This window comes from Ochotona curzoniae, unplaced genomic scaffold (genome assembly GCF_017591425.1).
Source record: "Ochotona curzoniae isolate NIBS_2020 unplaced genomic scaffold, NIBS_Ocur_1.0 scaffold_4505, whole genome shotgun sequence".
NCBI classification, from domain to species: Eukaryota; Metazoa; Chordata; class Mammalia; order Lagomorpha; family Ochotonidae; genus Ochotona; species Ochotona curzoniae.
In genome coordinates, this window is record NW_024467118.1 from 46,184,994 (window position 1) to 46,207,545 (window position 22,552).

Below are 22,552 nucleotides of genomic sequence, written 5' to 3' on the forward strand. Positions count from 1 at the left end.
GTGCAGGAGGATTTTGGTCACACTTCAAAGAATAATATGCTGAGATGGAGAGCTGCCCTGTTTACTTTTGCTCTCACCGGTGAGGTTTCTCTATGTTAAACAGGCTTTTGATTACTTCAAAGCATGTTTGAAGTCCTCACTCTGCATAGCTCATGCACAAAGACAAACACCCTTCCAAATTAACGCGCGGCTAATACTGCTGCCTGCGATATTTACAAGTAAGAAGCCCTGCTGTTTCCTGCTCAATGCAGACTTCATGCCTCTGTCCTGCAGCTATGACAGTGAAGGTCGTCTGACAAATGTCACATTTCCAACGGGAGTGGTCACAAACCTTCATGGGGATATGGATAAGGCCATCACCGTGGACATTGAGTCATCCAGCCGGGAAGAAGATGTCAGCATCACATCGAATCTGTCCTCCATCGATTCCTTCTACACCATGGTTCAAGGTAACAATTCTGCATTGGTAATTTTAAAACAGTGCTGGTTCCCAAATAGCATGTGGGAACCCTCACAAGTGGAGGTGAAGTTAGGAGACTGGAAGACAGAATAACCTAGCATCTACTGGTTAACATCTAGCTACATCTGCTTAGTAGAATCACATATGATAGTGTTGACCTAGAATCAGTCTTTTCCCATTCCTGTTTCATAAAACAAGTTGATCCCAATTCTCACACGCATCCTCGGGTCATTTTGGAGTCAGTCTCACAGTTTTCCAGAGCGCACATTGCCACACTGCCTTCCAAGTGCAACAATTCGCACCACAGCACGTTGTGTGTGATGTGCATAGGGTGGCTATTTTATGTAACCCCTGCATTGTTTTAGCCATTCTGCAGGCAGATCTGTCTACCCAGTACCTCTGTAACAGAACCTCTTAGCCTAATCTTTGTTAGACTAATCCTGGAAAAGCCTATTTACAATGTTATTTAATGACTGTGAGGTCACAGCTCTAAGAATAAATACTAACTCTGTGTTAAACTTGTTCTCTTGTTCCATTTTGTAACCACTGTGATCATCTAAAACTGGTCATTGTATTTATTTCTTCCACAAACGGGTCCTATGTTGTACTATTTTAAATCCAGGCCTCCAAGAAGGTGTTTTGTGGAAAATGTAAAGAGGGTTCCCTTTTTGAAACCAATTTTAGGATACTTGTTGGCATACAGAGTGTAGATACTAATCCTCTCCAAGAATTTTTGAGAAAAGACACAGGGATGGATGCAGCGGCAAGGAGGCCTCTGAGAGTGTGGGTGGTGCAGCCTGTCTCCCAAGACCACAGCCGCACAATCACGGGGGGCTGACCCCTTGCGGCATCAAGTGAGAAAGAGGAATCAACTGAAATAGAGAAGGAATGTAAATTCCTCTAAAGTTTATCTCTACTCTTCAGCCAAACTTCTGACGGCAAGAGGAGGCCAGAAATCAAAATAGTTTTGTTATTACCAAAGGGACATAAACACTCTTCCTTTATACAAAGCTTCAGCCAATAGCTTAGACATGCGCAATGCCGCTCACTGCACAGTTAGCCAAGTACTTAATTCATATCTAATACTTGCTGTGCTCTGCTCCCTTCGCAGACCAATTAAGAAACAGCTACCAGATTGGTTACGATGGCTCACTCAGAATTCTCTACGCCAGTGGCCTGGACTCCCACTACCAGACGGAACCGCATGTTCTGGCTGGCACAGCGAACCCCACAGTGGCCAAGAGAAACATGACTCTGCCTGGAGAGAATGGCCAAAACCTGGTGGAATGGAGATTCCGAAAAGAACAAGCCCAAGGAAAAGTTAACGTCTTCGGTCGAAAACTTCGGGTAAGTGATGACGTCAGAGCAGGAAGTGCCCATCAGGCCCCCTGTTGCTGTGTGCGTCACCCACCAGGAGGGGGCAGGATTTACCTCACCTTCACCCTCACCCATCAATATAAGTGTGAGTGCCAAACTCGCAGGAAGTTATAGCGGCTTCCTCAGAGCATGAATCATGCGCAGCCACCAAGCCATTCAGAGTGCCCATACTAAAACCCACTTACTGAGAATATGTTTCTCATTATATCTATGATTAAAAATAAATTCTTCCCTGGGATATTGGAAAATTGCATATAGCACAGTCCAGAAGCTGGATGTCAATCGATTCCTACTTTGCTAATATTATCTTAATGGTCTTGTGCTTCTCCTTGACCTCCTCAATTAATGTGGTGAAGAGGATGAGTAAGAATCGGATTAAATACTGAGTATTTTCCAACTCACACATTTGTGCTCAGGGAGATAGGCTAGCCACTGAATGATGAACTCTTTTCTCTGAATTCACAGTTGTTGTTATTGTTGCTTTGAATTCACAGTATTGCTAGCAGTGTGATTTCCTTTTTTAAAATTTATTTTTACTGAAAAGTCAGATCTACAGAGAGAAGGAGACACTAAGAGAAAGGTCCTCCATCCACTGACCCACTCCCCAAGTGGCCGCAATGTCCTGTGCTGAGCCAATCTGAGGCCAGGACCCCCCTCCAGGTCCCCAGGCTCTGGGCAATCCTCTGCTGCTTTCCCAGACCACAAACAGTGAGCTGGAAGACAAGTGGAGCAGCCAGTACCCACATGGAATCCTGGTGTGTGCAAGGCGAGGACTTTAGCCACTAGGCTACCACACCAGACCCAGTGTAGTAGTGCTGATGAAGCTAGCGTAATTGAGCTTTGCAAAAGGTTTTCTGCATCTCCTTATGGCTTAGTTCGGGGAGAGGTTGCTTTCTTATATTATGGGCCAAATATACCTAGACAGCAAGCTGTAATTAATGATAGCAGTTAGTAAGGACAGTGGGATCACTTGATCTGCACCAAGATAAATCCTGGCTCCCACCTTATGCTACTGAACCTAGGAATTAGTCATCGGAATCGCATCCCCTCTGCTGCTACCCCTACTGCTTCTTCCGTGGCCCCTGCTTCCGTGGCCCCCTGCTTCCGTGGCCCCTGCTTCCGTGGCCACTGCCAACTGCGGGCTGATTCCCAAGCTTGGTCTAATTCAATGATTGCTGAAGCAGGGGTATTGTGTTTGCACACACACTTTATCACAATGTACAAAGACACCACTTTCATCCCTCAAAGATGACTAGCACCCAAGACATTGGGGTTCTCCATCCGACTCCACTTGTGACCAGTAGCAAGCCTCAAGGGAAAATTCTAACATCCCTGAATTTCAACATCCTTATCAATGCTGTGATACCCTATCATGATGTGCCTCACACACTATGTTCTCAATAGCAACATAGTACTGTGATCTAGGCGTGATACACTGATAGACATACCTACGGTACAGACCAAATAAAACGTACCTTACACTGCTTCCCTGCCACGCAATTGTTACCAGAATCAAACAAAACTTCGTAACAATATTTGATCATAACAAGTAGGGCTAACTTTAATCTAGACTTTCGGCCACAGATGTAAACCCCGGGCACTCCTGTGCACACAGCAGAGGAGTGGAAGAGTGATGGGCTTGGTGATAGGAAACCGGTGGTGGAAGGAGGCAAAGTGACCTTCTCCCGGAAACTGACCACAGAACAAATTGCCTGCTGTTCTTTGAGACTGCCTCTAGCTCAGAGCGTCTTGTTTTTCTCAATGACACTGCTCTTCCAGAACCATGAGAGAGGAGACACAATCAGAAACTTCTGATTCTCTACCTCCTCTCAGGGTGAGGACACTTTTTTGCCAAAAGCTATCTCAATTTTTGTAATATCAGTTGCAGACCATATAAAATAATCAACTTAATTTGCCTGCTATAGATTTTGAGTCCCACCTGCACTTACTTGCAGAACCAGATCATTCTACTGGGGATTTAAAGAGAGCATCCAGGAAGGGTGTGACAACATGAAAATCTGGTTTAAGGACTACCACTAGAGTCAGCCAACACAGGGAAGGGAAAGGAAGAGAAAGGAGACCAGGGTGCCCCAGGACCGTCCACATCACCCCCAGAAACCGTGGCCATGCCACAGCTTCCTCTTCCCTTGTTACTGCAAATAGAAAGCTCATGTTGAAGACTGTGACCTACATTTTGCTCTGTGCTTGACACACAGTGAGCACCTGGGTATTTACCCAGTGAATGAAAGATTGAAGGAAGCCAGCCTCCCTACATGGGTCAACCAACCCCTTCTGCTTCGAGAGCTACCTGAGAGAGGAGCTGTGTGAATAGCACATGCTTGGAAATGTCTGACCGTGAGATAATACAGACATCATGGGTTAAACACAGACAATATGATACCATCCCAAAGTGCGTCTATGTGTGTTATACAGATGCATACAATAGAGCAAGTGGTGAGAGGGGCCACGAGTGGGAAATGGAAGATTACCTAAGAAAGGGGCAGTGTGAGGTACATTGTCTATGAAACAACACACTGGGGGCCAGGTGCATCTGACAGCAGTGGGGAAAGGCAGAGCAGAATAAAGACAACATCACTGCTTGTTTATTGTGACTCCTTGAGACTGGACACATGCATTGTAGTTGCTTTGAAAGACAGACGCATGCTTCAAGGCACACATGAGGATGACAACACATTTCCATCATGGTGATGCCGGTCACTTCTGTGTGATCTTCTGCTTCTGACTTTCACCGGGGCAGCGCTGCCTGTGTGGGCCTGCTTGTGTAATCAGGGGCAGGGACACAGAAGTGTCTGCAGCAACTGATGCTCCGAGAGGACGCGAGGACGTCTTAGGTTGTCACGTGTGCAGGGTACCGAGCCAGCCCCTTCTCACATCTGTCCTTAACATTTTGGATAAGTGAGTATAATCTGATTGTGCTGGCGCCTCTCTTTGGGAAACTGTGTAATGTCATTATGACTTGGTTTTTTCGAGCATTCCAGAGGGAAAAATTACAGCTGCTGCCCTGCCGATATCAAAGGGACAATGGAATTAATTACAATCATTGTGAACATGATCTTTGAAAATGGAGATTTTCCATGCTTACTTGAAAGAAACATTGCACTTCACAAAGGAATTTATGGTAATCTCTTATCCATATACAACGTTTGATTCATTTTATATGAAGGTTTGATAGAAGGCTTTTCATCTTTAGATTATTTGATTGAGCTTGATATTCCTTATAGTAATTAAAAATATTTATTAAAACACTACTGGGACATTCTGGTGTTTTGTATTTTAAAAAAGAAAGGATGGAAAGCTGATGTGATCTTAACCAGGTACAGTGAGACAGGAGCATGTCCTAGAGTGAGATGGACCCCTGAGAGTTGCACCTTGTCTGCAGCAGCCAGAGGAGAACGCTTGGGCAGGTGTGGAGGGACAGGAAACAAGCGCTCCATTAGTGTCTTTGGACATTTTGCATCTTGAGAAGCAACCGCTGTTGGTGCCTAGTAAGAATGATGAAAGCCTGGTTTGTGTTGAGAATATGGGAACAAGCATGGCTATGTTCTGTCTTTCCTCATCACTTCAGCTTAAGGATGCAAAAAAGACACTACCAAAATGTTCGTCTAGATCAAAAAAAAAAAGACTTTAACCTCTCATACCACTGTGTGGTCCCACCAACACTTCCAGATGCTTCCATACAGTGACATGTTTGGTGAAGCAAGTCTCACAATAGCAACACTGCATCATCCAGTTCTCACTTCTGTGCTTTGGTGTCACGCAGAGGCACAAAGCAGAGAAGCCATGACAAGGGACAGGCAACAAGAAGAAGTGCTTCCTGTATTTCTCATCTTCTCTTGCAACAACCCATCCCTGCAGACCTGTAGGCAACACCCTGATGCTCTAATACGGGTGGGAAACAGCCAGCCAGCAGCCCATAAACGGATGCAAAATCCCGTGGTCTCTCCTCTCAAGGCAACTGCAGCAGGGACTCAAAATTCAGTGAATCTATAGCAGGCTAATTTAAAGTTGATCATTTTGCAGGGCCCATGAATGATGTTGTAAATATCCAAATGGCCAATGGCAGAGAAAAAGCAACTTGAGGAAATGTTGCAAAGATAAAGAAGGGTTATAGAAAGCAGTAAAGAAATTAAATACACATTCACTTCAGTGTAAAGTGGCACAGAAATAGATGGAGCAGTACAGTGGGCAACTTCCTCCATGGCAGCTACACAGTCTTTCACGGCTATTTGAAGGCTGAGGTAACCTACAGGAGAACAGAGGGCAAGCCTGAACCTTCAGGGAGGTTTTCTTTACAAACACAATCTGAGAAACCCAACAGCCTTACAGAAGCCATTTACATCGTGCAAGGCGTCTTCACAAAGCATCACAACTGTAGGCCAAAAACAAGCCAAAGAGCTCGATCCTGCCAGTTACCAAGTTCACGGAATATTAAATCTTTCTATTCCACAGACTTAAAAACATATTTGAAACATGAGATGGCAGCTTCTTTCCAAGGTACACAAAGCATACTGCAAGCTTGAACTCATTAAGTTTCACAAAAGTCATATAAGACAGAGAACAACTACATACGGAGACATTTCCGCACAGGAAGTGGTAAGCTCGGAAGGCCTCCAGCTGGCCGCTCGGAAGCAGATAGAAATCACTGAAGGGAACTGGTCCAACCTCTTTATTTACAGATGGACAAGCAGATTTAAAAAGGCTGAAAGCCTAAAGCCCTGCTGCTCCTGCGTCCCATCAGGAATGGAGATCATGCTTCATGCTGCCTGGGGTACACGTACACACACACACACACACACGCGCGAGTACACATTAATTTGTACTATAGGACAGCACTGGGATTTTGCCCACATCAGTTCAGTCTAAAAGGATAAATCTGAAAAATTAAAACCTCTCACTCAGGGTGGGTGTTTGAGCTAGTGGTTGGACTCCCAGATAGGACGTGGGTTCAATTCCTACTCCCATTCCTGGCTGATCCCAGAGTCCTGTATTAATATGTACTCTGGGACGCAGCGGGCGATGGCACCAGTAAACTGACTGCTGCCTCCCATGTGGGAAGGCCTGGATGGGGTCCCCATCGCTGGCTTTGTCTTCAGCCTTTACAATTCCACCCACAGTCCTTCCTTTTGATCTTTCTCCTTTTGCTTTCCATGAACTCCATGTAACTCCCCTTGAACAACTACTTAGAAAACTTCAACTTCAGGAGTATTTTTGCGTGATAGATGCTGAATTCAATGATAAAACGCAGAATTTAGTCTTATCTCAAATTTCATAGATTTTGTACACACAGATGTGTTATATATGTACATACACATAAAATCATGCATATATCCATTAAAAATTTTATGGAAAATGAAATTAAAAGAGGTATATTTTGGGTGTAAAAATTTAAAATGTTTACATATGAGGGGTCTTCAAAAATGTCATGGAAAATTCATATTATAGGGGAAAAGCGATGCATGGATTTCAACTCTTTGCGGCACCAAAATAGACTTTTCATTCCATTTTTCTATGAACTGTTTGAAGTGTTGTCATGCAGATGTTAGTGGACTTTGTACATATCAGATCCCAACTCAAAATGGCTTAATTCATGAGTTTTCAACTTTATGACACGCGTTTATTGTGGTAATAAGTATATTTTAACTTAAAATTTTTTCTTTATTTTTAAAAATTTTTCATAATCTTACATAGTTGATTAGGGTTCAAAGGGTTAAGGGCTACAGGAAAGTGGGTAAGACCATTGTTTCCACACTAGTATCATCATTTTTCAACTTAATATTTTTGACACACATTGGGAAGTAACCCCATGATTATGGGACATTGTGTATATAATGATGTATTTATGTGTATTCCATAAACATGTAAATATTTCATTTATATATTTTTATTTATATGTATCTATGTATTTGTATTTTATATATATTATACATATAAATATATATGTGTGTGTGTATGCATTCTATATGACTAATCACTTAGATCAGTTTGGAATTTTCTAGCTAGGACATGGGCATATAGAATTAAAAAGTTTCCTTCTCACCATTGCAAACAGCAAATGAGCATTTTAGGATGTACCACCCCTATAAAGATGTGTACAAAATGAGAGAAGGAACAGGCTAAGGTCTGTGCCTTCAGCAGGCCTCAGTCTGCACACACACACCTGCTGCTTGTGAAGGAGAAACAACTCAAGGCCACAGTTCCACTGCATTCACCAGTGCTGGTCTGTGTGTGCCCTGGACCATAGACAGGGATAGCCAGATTTAGTCAGAGCTTCTGGACATGGCCCGTGGCCATGCATGCACACAACCCTATTGCAAAAACATGGTGCTGGCTGTGGAAACGAAGCTCAGTGTCAGACCGTGTGTCTGTTGTGGTGAAGGACTCTGAAGTCCCTGCCAGCTACCCAGATGTTATCAAAAGGAAAGGCATTCTAAAAACATTGTGACATTTCAACACAGGGCCAAAAACAATGATGGCGTTTGTAACCTCCTGCTATTGAAACTCATTAATAATTTACAGTTGTACGGGTTCCAAGTTCTACTTAACTGCTCTTCAAAGGCATGCAATCACGTTTACCACTATGTTTTACTTAACGTAACCATGATTAATTTCCTAAGCAGTTAATTTTCAACCTTCCCATTGGGGGAGGAGCCTGGGGTAATTTACCTACATGTCATTTTGTCACCTTCAGGTCTTTCTGAACAAACTTTCAAGCAAGTACATTTGGTATTCGTCTTATCAGTTGCTTTGGGTTTACAAAATTTAATTGGAAAGGTTTTGAACAAATGCCAGACTGTCTTTCTGCTTAATAAAACCTTTTAAAAGAGCAGTTAATCTACAGCCTTGCACTTGTACCCAAGAAGTTGCTAAATTAATTTACTGACAGAGAGAATCAATCATCATAAATGGTGTTTAAACAATACTGAAGATTACTCTGAAGAGTAATAAGTAACCAGTGTTGGGAATAGCATGATTTATTTTATCCTCTCACTTGTGTTGTAACAGGTTAACGGCAGAAACCTCCTTTCAGTTGACTTTGATCGAACAACAAAGACGGAAAAGATCTATGATGACCACCGTAAATTTCTGCTGAGGATCGCCTATGACACATCAGGACACCCAACCCTCTGGCTGCCCAGCAGCAAGCTGATGGCCGTCAATGTCACCTACTCCTCCACCGGTCAAATTGCCAGCATCCAGAGAGGAACGACTAGCGAGAAAGTAGATTACGACAGCCAGGGAAGGATTGTGTCCCGGGTCTTTGCTGATGGTAAAACTTGGAGTTACACATACTTAGAAAAGGTACGCTTGTACACTCAGGGTAAAACTGGGAAACCGCCCAAAGCAGTTGGCAGAGGGGAAGGTGGTAAAGACCAGAGGCGCATGACTCAAGTTCCATTTATTATTCTAAACATCAGTGTGGAAGTCACATTGGCACAGCAGTGATGAATTTCTGCATTAGCAAAGTAGTTTCTCCTTAGTTAAGTTCTACTATCTAAAACCCTTTTAAGTGATTTATGCTATAAACAAACAAGCATTCACACTGTCCACCTGCCAAGCTTCTAGGATGACAACATCCACAAATTAGACCTTGAGCTTGTAAGTCATTTGTAAATAATTTCCATGCTAGCTCTTTCATTTAAGAAATAGCCATACATTAGCACAGTTAAAGCTGTCAGTTTTGTGTTGTTCCTGGCAGAACTTCAACAGGGCCTTTATAAAAACATGGAGCTCCTATCTACACATTGTTAACCAAAAGAAGTTGTTTTCCTAGAAAGCCACAGCTGAATTCAGGTAGTCTGTGGCGTCTCTCCCTTTTTCCATCTTAAAAAGGTACGCATGCCCCAGTCTTAACTGTGTGCAGAATCCTCAGGAAGCTCTGTGATTGGTGGCTTGGGTTACTGACTAGGTCAGGAGGGAATGAAAGAGAAAGGAGAGAGTGTTCTCCCTGCAATTCCTCATTTGAGAAATACAATGCAACAAAGAGCATATTCATGAAATTTCTGATTTGCCTTTAAAGCAAACATTAGCACTAAAAAAATGCTTTCATTTTAAGGTGTACTATCGCTCAAACCTCAAAGCACTCCACCTCCAATTGCACCACAGCAACACTTTGTCTCCATCCCGACATCAGAAACCAAAAAAAAAAAAAGTCACAGCTCCTTACTGTGCTCACATCACACAATCTGATTCCTCACTAAGAGGTGCCCTGCGCAACTGCTGGGTGCCCCCAACCCTCTACACTGGAGTCACCCCACCCGATCAGCTTGGGTGGCCCGCACACAGAGTGCTATTTGGAAAAAGCAGCCTTAGACTCAGCACTCACTACACCACCCTGCTGCCTTAAGGCGTCCTCCAGCTTCCAAGCACTTCCAGGAAAAGTCCCACAACACACACACACACACACACACACCCCAGACCAGTGGGACCAGTCCTTCCTCTTGCAAACTCATCCATCAGCCCTCCTTGCTAGAGCATCACCCTTAGGGCAGTGGGCTCTTGCTGTTGGATCACAAGCCCCATCCACTAACATTTACCTCTTTAGTAAATCACTCAACTGGTTACTTGTCCAGAGTCCCCAGGTCTCCTACACACATACCCATATTTCTGCCACATGGGAAATACTTCCACCTCCAACCTTTGATGACCTTTGGCCACTTCTTCAAGTGGTCTAGGATCCCTGTGCCACTCCTGGATCAGTTTTCTTAATGTGTGTTACAAGGAAGGGTCAGAAACATGATGCTGATGATCCCACACGACTGGAATCCTTTAACAGTTTATCTTGATAGACAAGCCACTGTCACAGGCCAGCACAGGCAGCATCCAAAATCCCCTTCACACATCAGTGCTCCAGGGAAGGCTTTTGCACGGTCTCACCCAGGTCCCTAAAATCCATCTGGTTTGGTAAGAACAGACACAGGAAGTCACAGTTTACTGCCATCAGACAGGCTTATAAAGAATTATAAATCAAGGGCCTGACTCCATTGAGTCCAAGCCCACCTTGGGAGAACACAGACAGTTAGAATGTTTCTTACACAGCATGGCCACAGAAGTTGCCCCTAGCAGATATACCAACAGAGAAGCTTCTGCAGGAGCCTGAGTCGTGCCAGCTTCTTTTACTAATGGTATGGGAGTGGGACGGAGGGGAACAGGAGCCCTAAAGAAGAAAGAACAGACTCCTGCCCTGAGCTCACACACTGCCCTCACAGGGATCAAGGCAGCCTCCTCCGAGAGGGGACCCACCCAAGCCCTGGGTGACCCTCAAGGAGGGCTTTCCATTCCATATTGGGCTAATAGGTCAGTACCCTTTAGCCCTCCTGCAATGACTTGCAAAATAGTCCAAGCTTGTTCCTAGTTACAGATATATTCACAGTTTAGCTCCAAAAGAGTATATCGTCCAAAATGTAAATTTTATTGTCAGGGCAGATGCCTTCTGGAAACTTAATCAAAAAAAAAAAATCTAAACTCCTATTCTGTTAAGGGCCTTTCCAGCCGTCATTTGCCATGTGATTAATTTAGCACTGATTGTTGACATTGGCGCTTTATGTTCATGTTACACATTTTGGGCTAATTTTATGTCTGTTCTTCATAAAATAATAAGTTGGATGATTTTCTCCTCCCCCAAAACACATTGGAAATTAAAATGTGATTTAAGTGGCTCTTCAACCAAATGAGGGGGAAAAGCCACCTTACTAAATAATCGCTAATTATGGGTAGGACTGCCTTTCCCAGATGCTGTTTCCTCCCTGAAATATTGTCTTGAAAGCAGCAGCTTTGCTTGTGCCTGTATTATGACTTATCCAGATCCATTGACAATCTGCTGGTTGGCTGCTAGTGCCTTGGAAGGAAAATGGTGCCGTCATGACAAGTGGCTCACGACACAGATCTTGAGCCCTAACTACACAAGCATCCAAGCAAACTGGGCAAGGAGGGAGTCCCTGAGGATGTGTGAGGTCAAGGATAATGCAGGCATTCATGCAGAATCTTAGTGTGTTTGTGGCCAGTAAGCCTGCTTGTGTTTCTTGCCTTGTGCCCCAGCACCGGGTAACAACGTGTGTTCCCTCCTTACAGTCCATGGTCCTCCTCCTGCACAGCCAGCGCCAGTACATCTTTGAGTATGACATGTGGGACCGCCTGTCGGCCATCACCATGCCCAGCGTGGCCCGCCACACCATGCAGACCATCCGCTCCATTGGCTACTACCGCAACATATACAACCCCCCCGAAAGCAACGCCTCCATCATCACTGACTACAATGAGGAGGGGCTGCTTCTGCAGACAGCTTTCCTGGGTACCAGCCGGAGGGTCCTATTCAAATACAGAAGGCAGACCAGGCTCTCGGAAATTCTATATGATAGCACCAGGGTTAGCTTTACCTATGATGAAACGGCTGGAGTCCTCAAAACAGTAAACCTCCAGAGTGATGGTTTTATTTGCACCATTAGGTACAGGCAAATCGGCCCCCTGATTGACAGGCAGATTTTCCGCTTCAGTGAAGACGGGATGGTAAATGCAAGATTTGACTACAGCTATGACAACAGCTTTCGAGTGACCAGCATGCAAGGTGTCATCAATGAAACTCCACTCCCCATTGATCTCTATCAGTTTGATGACATTTCTGGCAAAGTTGAGCAGTTTGGAAAGTTCGGGGTCATATACTATGATATTAACCAGATCATCTCCACAGCTGTAATGACATACACAAAGCACTTTGACGCCCACGGCCGCATCAAGGAGATTCAGTATGAGATATTCAGGTCACTCATGTACTGGATTACAATTCAATACGATAACATGGGTCGGGTGACCAAGAGGGAGATCAAGATAGGGCCCTTTGCCAACACGACCAAGTATGCTTATGAATATGATGTGGATGGACAGCTCCAAACAGTTTACCTAAATGAAAAGATCATGTGGCGTTACAACTATGATCTGAATGGAAACCTTCATCTGCTGAACCCGAGCAACAGTGCACGGCTGACCCCTCTGCGCTACGACCTACGAGACAGAATCACTCGCCTGGGTGATGTTCAGTACCGGCTGGATGAAGATGGCTTCCTGCGCCAGCGAGGCACAGAGATCTTCGAATACAGTTCCAAGGGGCTCCTAACCCGAGTTTACAGTAAAGGCAGTGGCTGGACGGTGATCTATCGTTACGACGGCCTGGGAAGGCGGGTTTCTAGCAAAACCAGTCTAGGACAGCACCTGCAGTTTTTTTACGCTGACCTAACTTATCCCACAAGGATTACTCACGTCTACAATCATTCCAGTTCAGAAATTACCTCTCTCTATTATGACCTCCAAGGACATCTTTTTGCCATGGAAATCAGCAGCGGGGATGAATTCTATATTGCCTCTGATAACACTGGAACACCCCTGGCAGTTTTCAGTAGCAATGGGCTTATGCTCAAACAGATTCAGTACACTGCATATGGCGAAATCTATTTTGACTCTAATATTGACTTCCAGCTGGTAATTGGATTTCATGGTGGCCTGTATGACCCACTCACCAAATTAATCCACTTTGGAGAAAGAGATTATGATATTCTGGCAGGACGATGGACGACACCTGACATAGAAATCTGGAAAAGGATTGGCAAGGACCCAGCTCCTTTTAATCTGTATATGTTTAGGAATAACAACCCTGCAAGCAAAATCCATGATGTGAAAGACTACATCACAGGTTAGCAGACTTTTTTTTATTTCCTTTCCAAGTGCTGAATCCCTGTAATCATCAGGTTGATTCACAAAATAGCAAGAATTCCTTAACATTATACTTCCCTCAGGAAAAATCAGATGCGGTTTTTTAGGAGTATTCATTTGTCTATGGAACCAGAGAGAAAATAGCAAGTGAGAGGAAGTGAAGCAGTTCCTTCCCATGCTGACAGTGCCCGAGACCACAAGCTGTAGAAATTACACAGAGTACGTTCATTGAACAGAAGTGACACGGGGCGAGGAGAACCATAGTGGACTCAGAATCCCAAAATTAGACTTTTTTTTTTTTTTTTTTTAAAGATTTATTTTTATTATTTTTTCATTGGAAAGGCGGATATACAGAGAGGAGAGACAGAGAGGAAGATCTTCCGTCCGATGTTTCACTCCCCAAGTGAGCGCAACGGGCCGATACTATGCCGATCCGAAGCCAGGAGCCTCTTCCGGGTCTCCCACGCGGGTGCAGGGTCCCAAAGCTTTGGGCCGTCCTCGACTGCCTTCCCAGGCCACAGGCAGGGAGCTGGAAGGGAAGCGGGGCTGCCGGGATTAGAACCGGCGCCCATATGGGATCCCGGGCGTGCTAGGCGAGGACTTAGCCACTTGCGCCACCGCGCCGGGCCCTCAAAATTAGACTTTTAATCCCAACTTCTGTCCTACAAATTATATGACTTTCTATGTCAAGTATAAAATAGGAGTAATTGTGCCTGCCCTCTTTGTAACTTAAAACACAAGATATAATCCTCTATTAAATAACTGACAAGTGTGACATGTTGGCATTTTAGAATACAGGTACAAAGCTCTCCTAAGGACCATCAGTGTGACACGCAGCACACTGTGGCACAGCCGCTCATCCACAGAGCTGCTTAACTCTCTTCCCCACCATCACCTTAGGACGATAATGAAGCAATTTCCCCTACGAGTTGCTTAGCCGGTAGAACCTTTTTCTGTCTCCACTTCTGTCACAGTTTTCACTGCCATCTAGTGCAATTCTTGCACAGTGACACAACTAATTTACTGCTAGTGTTGCTGCCAATAAGGAGTGCATTTTTTGGCACTGTATATTTAAGATCTTTCCAAATCTAGTGCACCTGCTCTTTTAGTTTTGCAAGATTTAAAACACTGATCCCACTTCTGCCACCACAGAACCAGGATATAAAACAGACACAAGATCTTTGCTAGCCATACCCCTGGTTCCCCCCAGTGATCTGAGGTCTTTCCTCATCCTCCACTGAGAGAATTCTGAATCCTTCCTGCATCTTCTAGTCCTCAATTAAGCTTGCACAACCAACCTCCCACATGGAGTTTTTTCTGCAAGAAGGGTTTTCCTGTTTGGTTTGGTTGTGGCTTCTTGGTTTTGTGTTAGAGACTCCTTCCTCACAGTTGTCAGTGCAGCTCTTTGAGAAGGCCACCGCACATGCACGTCTCAGGATGTCCAACGCTCTGCCCCGTGCAGCATCCCGACTCGGTAACACCCTCAGGGGAGTCTCATTCAGGATTCACTACACATCTGCAAACACACTCCACTATTTTAATGGTGCATTTCAGAATTTAAGATGGGCTCATTGGCACTGTTGCATAGACTTGTTCTGTGTAAAAGAATAGTTGCCCCGATACTCCAGCATTTGGGAGAATGTATTCTCCCTGAAGCATAAGAGCTACTGATGATCTTAAGTAATCCCTCAGCAAAAACAGAACCACCACAACCACAAAAAAAAAAAAAAGAATAAAACCTATCACTCCCACCCCACATGAACAACTTGGGATTTCTTTGTCCCCACCTCCACGAGCACTCCTCCATCTATACGAGGGGGAACATCGCTGGTTTTATAGCCATGTGATGCCTGGACAAAGGAGCTGCCAGCCTGGCAATGAGGTGAGAGTTTGTGCCCCAGAGAAGGAAACAGGAAGCAAGTGGCTCTCCATCATTCTGACAGGCAGTTTACCACTGGTTATTTAAGGGGTGTTGACAGGGGCTGACTGAAAGGGCTGGAAAGCCCACAGCTCCTGAATTCATCCTCTCCTAGCAACATGGACTGGAGGGAATGCCATAGCAGCATTTTCTGAAAAACATCAAAAGAGATGGAACAGCATAAAATATATTAGGTGAAATGCAATTTCAAATTTTCCAGCAATGTGCTTAATATATAAAATAATCTACACCCAACTGTACTCATAAAGCTGCAAGCCTGCTGAGTAGTTCTGTAACATTATAACCTCCAGAAAAGAATAAAAGCCTTATTCTGGGCTTAATGGCTTTTGGAGTCACATGACAATATTTTAAAATACCATTTTAAAGGTTTCCAGGTTCTTTGCCCAAAAAGTTTGTCTCCACCTGTGCAAAGTGAGCCCTTGAAGTCCTAACCGATGGTAATCCAAACTTCCACACTCATAACCAGTTTTGTCAGCTTTGGGCATTCATCTTTAAGAGTCAACTGTTGATGTTAATACTCTCAATTTAGCAGTTTTGTTCATAGAAAATGGGTTGTGGAAGTCCACATATCCTTGGGTAGTTGCTTTGAAAAGCTAACAAGATGCCGCTTCTTTTTTTGAGACCAGTGTGACTAAAACAAATTCCACTTGTTTCCTACAACTGTGTCTTTGTCATACTGCTATGCATTGTTACACTTTTTATCAGTATTCATTGCACAAGATACAACTTAGCACGTATGACAGTTTATCCAGTCTAAGTATCTATTACTGTACACTTTTCTGTGTCATTTACCATAGTGCTGCAATTGAGGTTATTGTCTTCATATATAAAAATAGAGTGGATTCTGAATTGCATGATACAGCAAACGTATGCTCTTTCTCAGGTCATTACTGGTTGAAATTCTGAATTTTTTAAGGTAAGGATTTAAATCTATGAAAGCACAAGATCTACTAACACCTTTCATGTGGAACATTCTCCTCCTAGATGTTAACAGCTGGCTCGTGACATTTGGCTTCCATCTGCACAATGCCATTCCCGGATTCCCTGTTCCCAAATTTGATTTAACACAACCTTCGTATGAACTTGTGAAGAGTCAGCAGTGGGATGATGTGCCGGTAAGACAGAAAAGGCAAAGTGACCAATGGCTGGCTCTCTGATGTGTCTTATTTACCCATTCATGATCACACGGCCCTGTGAAAACTGCTTTTAATCGTGTAGACCGTTTTACGGAAGAAACACAACACTTTTCTCTGCTTTTCTACTCAGCAAACCAGGGGCCTGTTAAACAGGCTTAAATTGGTTTTTACTGATGGCAGTAGAAACATAGAAAAATATTCTCAAATGGTAACAAAATTCACAAGCTTATTTTTGAGTGCTGAGTTTCTGCAGAGAGCCCCACACAAGCCCATTTACTGCACTTGGAACATAAAGGCAAAAGCACAATAAACAGCAAGGCAGGGGATTCATATTACAACTAGAAGCCCACAAACAATGCCACCAGTCCCAGCTTCCGTAAAACATTAGCAGTGCTCTCCAGGAGAGATTAAAAATAAAAATGTGTTCTGGGGAGGCACCACCTACAGCCAGGTGTTCATGGAATTTTTCTGAAGATAACAGGAGCCCTGTAACCGTTTGGAGAAATAAAAGGAATAGAATGAAAAATTGCAGAGTTGAAGCTGCCATTTCGGAAGGTGGCACTTTTAATTTCCACCATTCAGAGATCAGAAAGAAATGCACAACAAAACCCCAGGATTTCTAGCTTAAAGCAAGAATAATTAGAGATCAAGAAATTGGGTTACCCCATAATGATAAGGAGAAGAGAGTGCAGGGTTTCTTAGATTAATACCCCCCAAGCAATTCCCTATAATTTCAGTGAATACAAAGAAAAGCGGCAAGCACGGTTCACACACACGCACTACACAATGTCAGTATCTCCGTTTTCTGGAATGTGTTTCATACTTACTATAAAAGCATTTTTCTTCGCTTGTCACTTTCACATTTAAAAATGAAAACCCATCAAATTTCTTGCATCTGGGAGCCATTTTAACAGCTCTCATCATGAATACATCTTACCCTGATAAAGCGCCATGAAGACATACCAAAGTTTCCTAATGCACTTGAACATGCCCGTCCTAATTGCATAAGACTGTCCTACAAGTCTGAAAACACTTAAGTCTAACAGTACAAATGGACTTGCCAACTTTTTTTTTATTCCTAGGCAGCCTTTTAAATATGGTCCAAATTCTCTGTCAGAGAAGTGCGTCGTGAGAAAGGCTTGGGGAATTGGCGGCCAAGACACTGAGGCTGCCCCGCGTGCACAACGCCAATGCTTCTTTCTACTGCTGCAAACCAAACAGATGTTTCCATTTGGGAAAGGCTGGCCAGACAAACATCTGGTCGTGCCAGAAATGGCTGAGCAAAGATGCCCTGCATTTAAAACATGTGCCAGCCTCGATGGGCCATTGTCTCAGTCTGCAGAAAACAACTGCCTCAAGTCATAAATACCCCGCCCCAGCTGCCTCCTTGTCGCCTCACTGCTGCACATTTTGGCTCTGTGAATCCATGCGATTTTCAGCTGCAAACTGTTGCCCTCGATAGGGTGCAGGGTTGACTTAAATTTCTAAGCCTTTTGAGTGGGATCCAGTTATTAAACACACTCTCTCTCACACACACACACCAGCCTCTCCAACTTCTCTGTGCTTGGTCCCGAGGGCCAAATAAACTGGCTTCTCCCCTGTGGGGTGGGAATAGGGGGTAAGAACACTCTAGACCTGTGAAAATGAACATTTTTTAATGTGATGGAATTTAAAAAAAGGTTCTCCAGTTCACATTTCACAATCTTTTTGCTCACATTCTGGGAAGGGGTCCTTGAAGCATACCCTGGGCAGAAGCAGAGGTGAACGCCTTGCCGCCCAAGGCCCCCGCCTGTCCAGGGTCAGGTCAGGAGCGGGAAGGTCAACCAGCAAGCCTGGCTCTCTGGCCCTCTGGGGCTATACCACACATGTGCTTTTAACTGCCCCTCTGTTGTGTTTCGCTTTTCAGCCCATTTTCGGAGTCCAACAGCAAGTAGCCAGGCAAGCGAAGGCCTTCTTGTCCCTGGGGAAGATGGCGGAGGTGCAGGTGAGCAGGCGCAAGGCCAGTGGCGAGCAGTCGTGGCTGTGGTTCGCCACAGTCAAGTCACTGATCGGCAAGGGCGTCATGCTGGCCGTCAGCCAGGGCCGCGTGCAGACCAACGTGCTCAACATCGCCAACGAGGACTGCATCAAGGTGGCAGCCGTGCTCAACAACGCCTTCTACCTGGAGAACCTGCACTTCACCATCGAGGGCAAGGACACGCACTACTTCATCAAGACCACCACGCCCGAGAGCGACCTGGGCACGCTGCGTTTGACGAGCGGCCGCAAGGCGCTGGAGAACGGCATCAACGTGACCGTGTCACAGTCCACGACCGTGGTCAACGGCAGGACTCGCAGGTTCGCCGACGTGGAGATGCAGTTCGGCGCGCTGGCGCTGCACGTGCGCTACGGCATGACCCTGGACGAGGAGAAGGCGCGCATCCTGGAACAGGCACGCCAGCGCGCACTCGCCCGGGCCTGGGCGCGCGAGCAGCAGCGCGTGCGCGACGGCGAGGAGGGCGCGCGCCTCTGGACGGAGGGCGAGAAGCGGCAGCTGCTGAGCGCCGGCAAGGTGCAGGGCTACGACGGGTACTACGTACTCTCGGTGGAGCAGTACCCGGAGCTGGCCGACAGCGCCAACAACATCCAGTTCCTCCGACAAAGCGAGATCGGCAAGAGGTAACCCCCGGGCCGCCCTTGCCGCTGCCGAGACCCCCACCTCTCCCTCCAAACTGGTTTGCTGCATTTCTCTTGAGCCTAAACCACACACTTTTGTGCAGAGTTTTCTGTAGCACAAATCCCAATCGGACTCTCCAACATAGAAGAGCCTTCCAGGAGAACGGTACTATTAAAAAAAAAAAAAGATTAAAAAAAAAAAACTACACACAAAAACAACTTTTTTTCTGAATGACCTTCAAGGTGATCGGCTTTAAAGAATATGTTTACATATGCATTTCGCTGCACTCAGATGGACTGAAAGTATTAAGAGGAAAAAAAAAAAAAAAACAAAAGAATCCATAAAGGGAAAAAGGCCTAACCATCTCGCTGTGGGCTGTGGGCCATCCCCTTCCTTTGAGGCACTGTAATTAACCACGTACAAAACGCATACAGTGTTTCCAAATAGTACAGCACTGTCGACCTTTGCTTACAAGAAGTAGTCTGCTAGGATGTGATCTCTTTTCTCTGTTCATTGTAACATGTGGGGCAAAGTTACTGTGTAGAGACAACCCAGTTCTGTGGTCCATGTGCTGCTTTGTCAAAGGATGTTGGCACAAAAGCGACTTCCGCTGCGGCGGGGGAATTCCTGCGGGATCAGACAATGCTGATGCGGTTTACCTTGGGGAGAAAAGTGGCAAATAGAATCCTTGTCGCTGATAAAGCAAAGGAGACCCTGATTTTTTTGTAAATTACGTGAGACAAGTTGTTTATGGATTTTTATATGAATTACAATTTACTGTACATCAAATATTAGTCTCAGAGGAGTTAATTTATGTAAAGTGTTTAAAAAGTTTATACTTAAAAAAATAAAATGATAAAAACATGTGAACTGTGTGATTTTTTTAAAAAGGATTGCACCTTTTGTTATCTGTTATAGCTGTACAGTATAAATCATTATATTGTAGAGATATAACAACTTATGCCTATAATGTCCAGAAGTGTTAATATTTTTGTATTAGGTTGAAAAAAAAAGTGTGCAGCTTTCTATCACTAGCTGGGTAGGACAGTGCAATCCTAAGCGGGTGGCGAATCTGAGACCTGTTCCTGTCTCTGCCTTCTTTTTCACTGAGCCAGTGTCCTCAGACATGACTAACTCAGAGGCACGGTGGGAACACTGAGGCTGGTGGAGCAGAAACAGGAAACCAAAAGCCTCCCGGGAGGAGGGGTTTCTGGCTCCCTCTTGGCCCCCAAAGTCAACAGGGAGTTGATAGAGCCAGTCAGCAGCTCGAAGCTCCATCTCACGATGGAAGTGACACCCCATCGGAAGGCCGGGGACCATGTGGGCAGAACATGTTCTGACGGCATTGTGACCACACACGGGGGTCTTCAAGAGCTAGAACAGACAGTGGGAACGGGGCAGTGGAGCATGGCCCACAGGGAGCCTATCAGGGGCACCCTGCTGATACGAGGGAGTAACAAAGGAAAAAAGATTACGAAAGAAAAAAGTTTGGTGGGTGGGGAGAACAGAAGCTCCCAGCCCACCTGCCCCAGCCATGATGGGAGCTGGTTGGAACGCAGCCCCTATTCTGTCTGGGGGTGGCAGCTCCAGCTGGAAGTGAACTTGACAGCCCTGCAGCCCTCCTGCACGTGTGCTTGAGTGCCAGGCCAGCACGGCGACCATCTGCACTTCTGTGCCAGCTCTGCCGCTCTGACGAAGCTCTCTATCCAAGCACTCAATTCAGCCACAAAAATATTTTTAGAAAATATTTCTCAGTTCATTGAGCTATAGTACACACTGTTTTCCTCTATGTATAATGGTGATAAAAAAATATATATAGCAAGTGAACATGTCGTAAATAGAAAGGTTCAAGTGATGTATTGAAAATACTTTTCTAACTGCTTTGTATGTATCACATACTCTAAATTGCACAGTAGGCGTGTTTATTAAACAGACTGGCTGGGAAAGTTTCAAAATAGCTACTGAATTTACAGTCTCAGTGCTATGACTGTCTTTGTGTATTTGGTGGAGCATACCAAGGTAATTAACCTTCTAATGAATGCTGATATTTTATGAGAATGAAAGCACAGATTAGCATTAATATTTTTTATCCAGGAAATCCTTTGGCAAGTATTACAAAGCCCAAATTTAGAAAATCATGAGATTTCAAAACCACATAAACCTGGCTCTGGTTTACATTTTATTTTAACTGTTAATGTAGGTATTGGCAGTTCTGGTCCGAGGACTGCCTTTAGCATGCTGTAAGTACTTTTGGGTGAAATGGGCTCCGAGTCTAAATTCTCAGAAGCATTTCTGATGTCTTGATAATGAAAGGTATGTGCCACACGACAGAAGGGAAGCGATAGCCCTCACCTCTTGACATGGACTGGTCATTACACAGGCACCATCAGTCACAGATCCGGAGTATCTCCTGGTGCTCGTTTTAGACGAAGTCAAATCAACCCAATTCGTGTCTTGTGAGTAGGTATAAGAAGCCTATTTCTTTCTAAAAACACTTGTGATCCGGACATGCTTTTACAAGACATAGTGACCTTGGGGAAATCTGTAAACAAAAGATCTTTTTTCTAAGAGTTGGGGGTGGGATGGGGCTGTATAAATGAAAAGGATTAGCTTACAAAAAAACAAAGAAATTGATATTCAAAGTATTTTAGGCAAAGCCAGTCAAAATGCTTTCATGATATTTTGAGATGTAAATTTTGTCTGATTTGTATTGTTCCTTTAATTTGCCTTCTTAACTTTATATGTGACCTGAATTTTCCATAACTTGATGACTATAGATTGCATCTAGGCATTCCAATAAAAGCCAACCCAATGTGTGTGTGTTTATACATTTTTTCCAAACTTGGGCCAGCTGGTACGGCTTTTGGGTCCCGCATGGGGGGTGCAAAGACATAGCTGTGTGTTTTGAGGTGGGGGTGTACTATACATTTGTGGGCAACCCACTGGGTTGTATCTTTTCTTTCACTGTGATTTTTAGTCCCTGGACCAGAATGCCAGCTTGGGAGGCTACACTTCCTGCCCTTCCCCCATGGCCTACTTTAGAAAAAAACATGAGCCACACCAGACAAAGCCTAACCCTGGAAAGAGGACCACCACCGCTCACCAGGAGGGAACAGGCCTCTTCGCCGTGATCCTGACAGGAAGGGGCTTAATTAAAACACTTGATTAGAATAATCAGTTTGGGCCTGGTAGGCTGGCAGCCTCCTGGAGATGTCTGAATCTACATATAGACCGGCTGATTAGGGAACGCTGAGCTCAGCAAT

The 22,552-nt window shown here is 44.6% G+C and overlaps 1 protein-coding gene across 2 annotated transcripts in view; it reads left to right on the plus strand.

The window, feature by feature from the left end:
• TENM3 (teneurin transmembrane protein 3) overlaps positions 1-19,315 on the plus strand; it is a 442,234-nt gene extending 422,919 nt beyond the window's left edge. Inside the window, exons 22-27 of one of the 2 annotated variants that reach the window (XM_040965819.1) lie at positions 274-449; positions 1,572-1,807; positions 8,861-9,157; positions 11,927-13,538; positions 16,482-16,612; positions 18,540-19,315. In XM_040965819.1, coding sequence (XP_040821753.1) covers positions 274-449; positions 1,572-1,807; positions 8,861-9,157; positions 11,927-13,538; positions 16,482-16,612; positions 18,540-19,295 — 3,208 coding nt within the window. In that variant the 3' untranslated portion in view covers positions 19,296-19,315. The remainder of the gene's footprint in view (positions 1-273; positions 450-1,571; positions 1,808-8,860; positions 9,158-11,926; positions 13,539-16,481; positions 16,613-18,539) is intronic. The other variant, XM_040965818.1, reaches the window with a different exon arrangement.
• Positions 19,316-22,552: the final 3,237 nt, after the last annotated feature.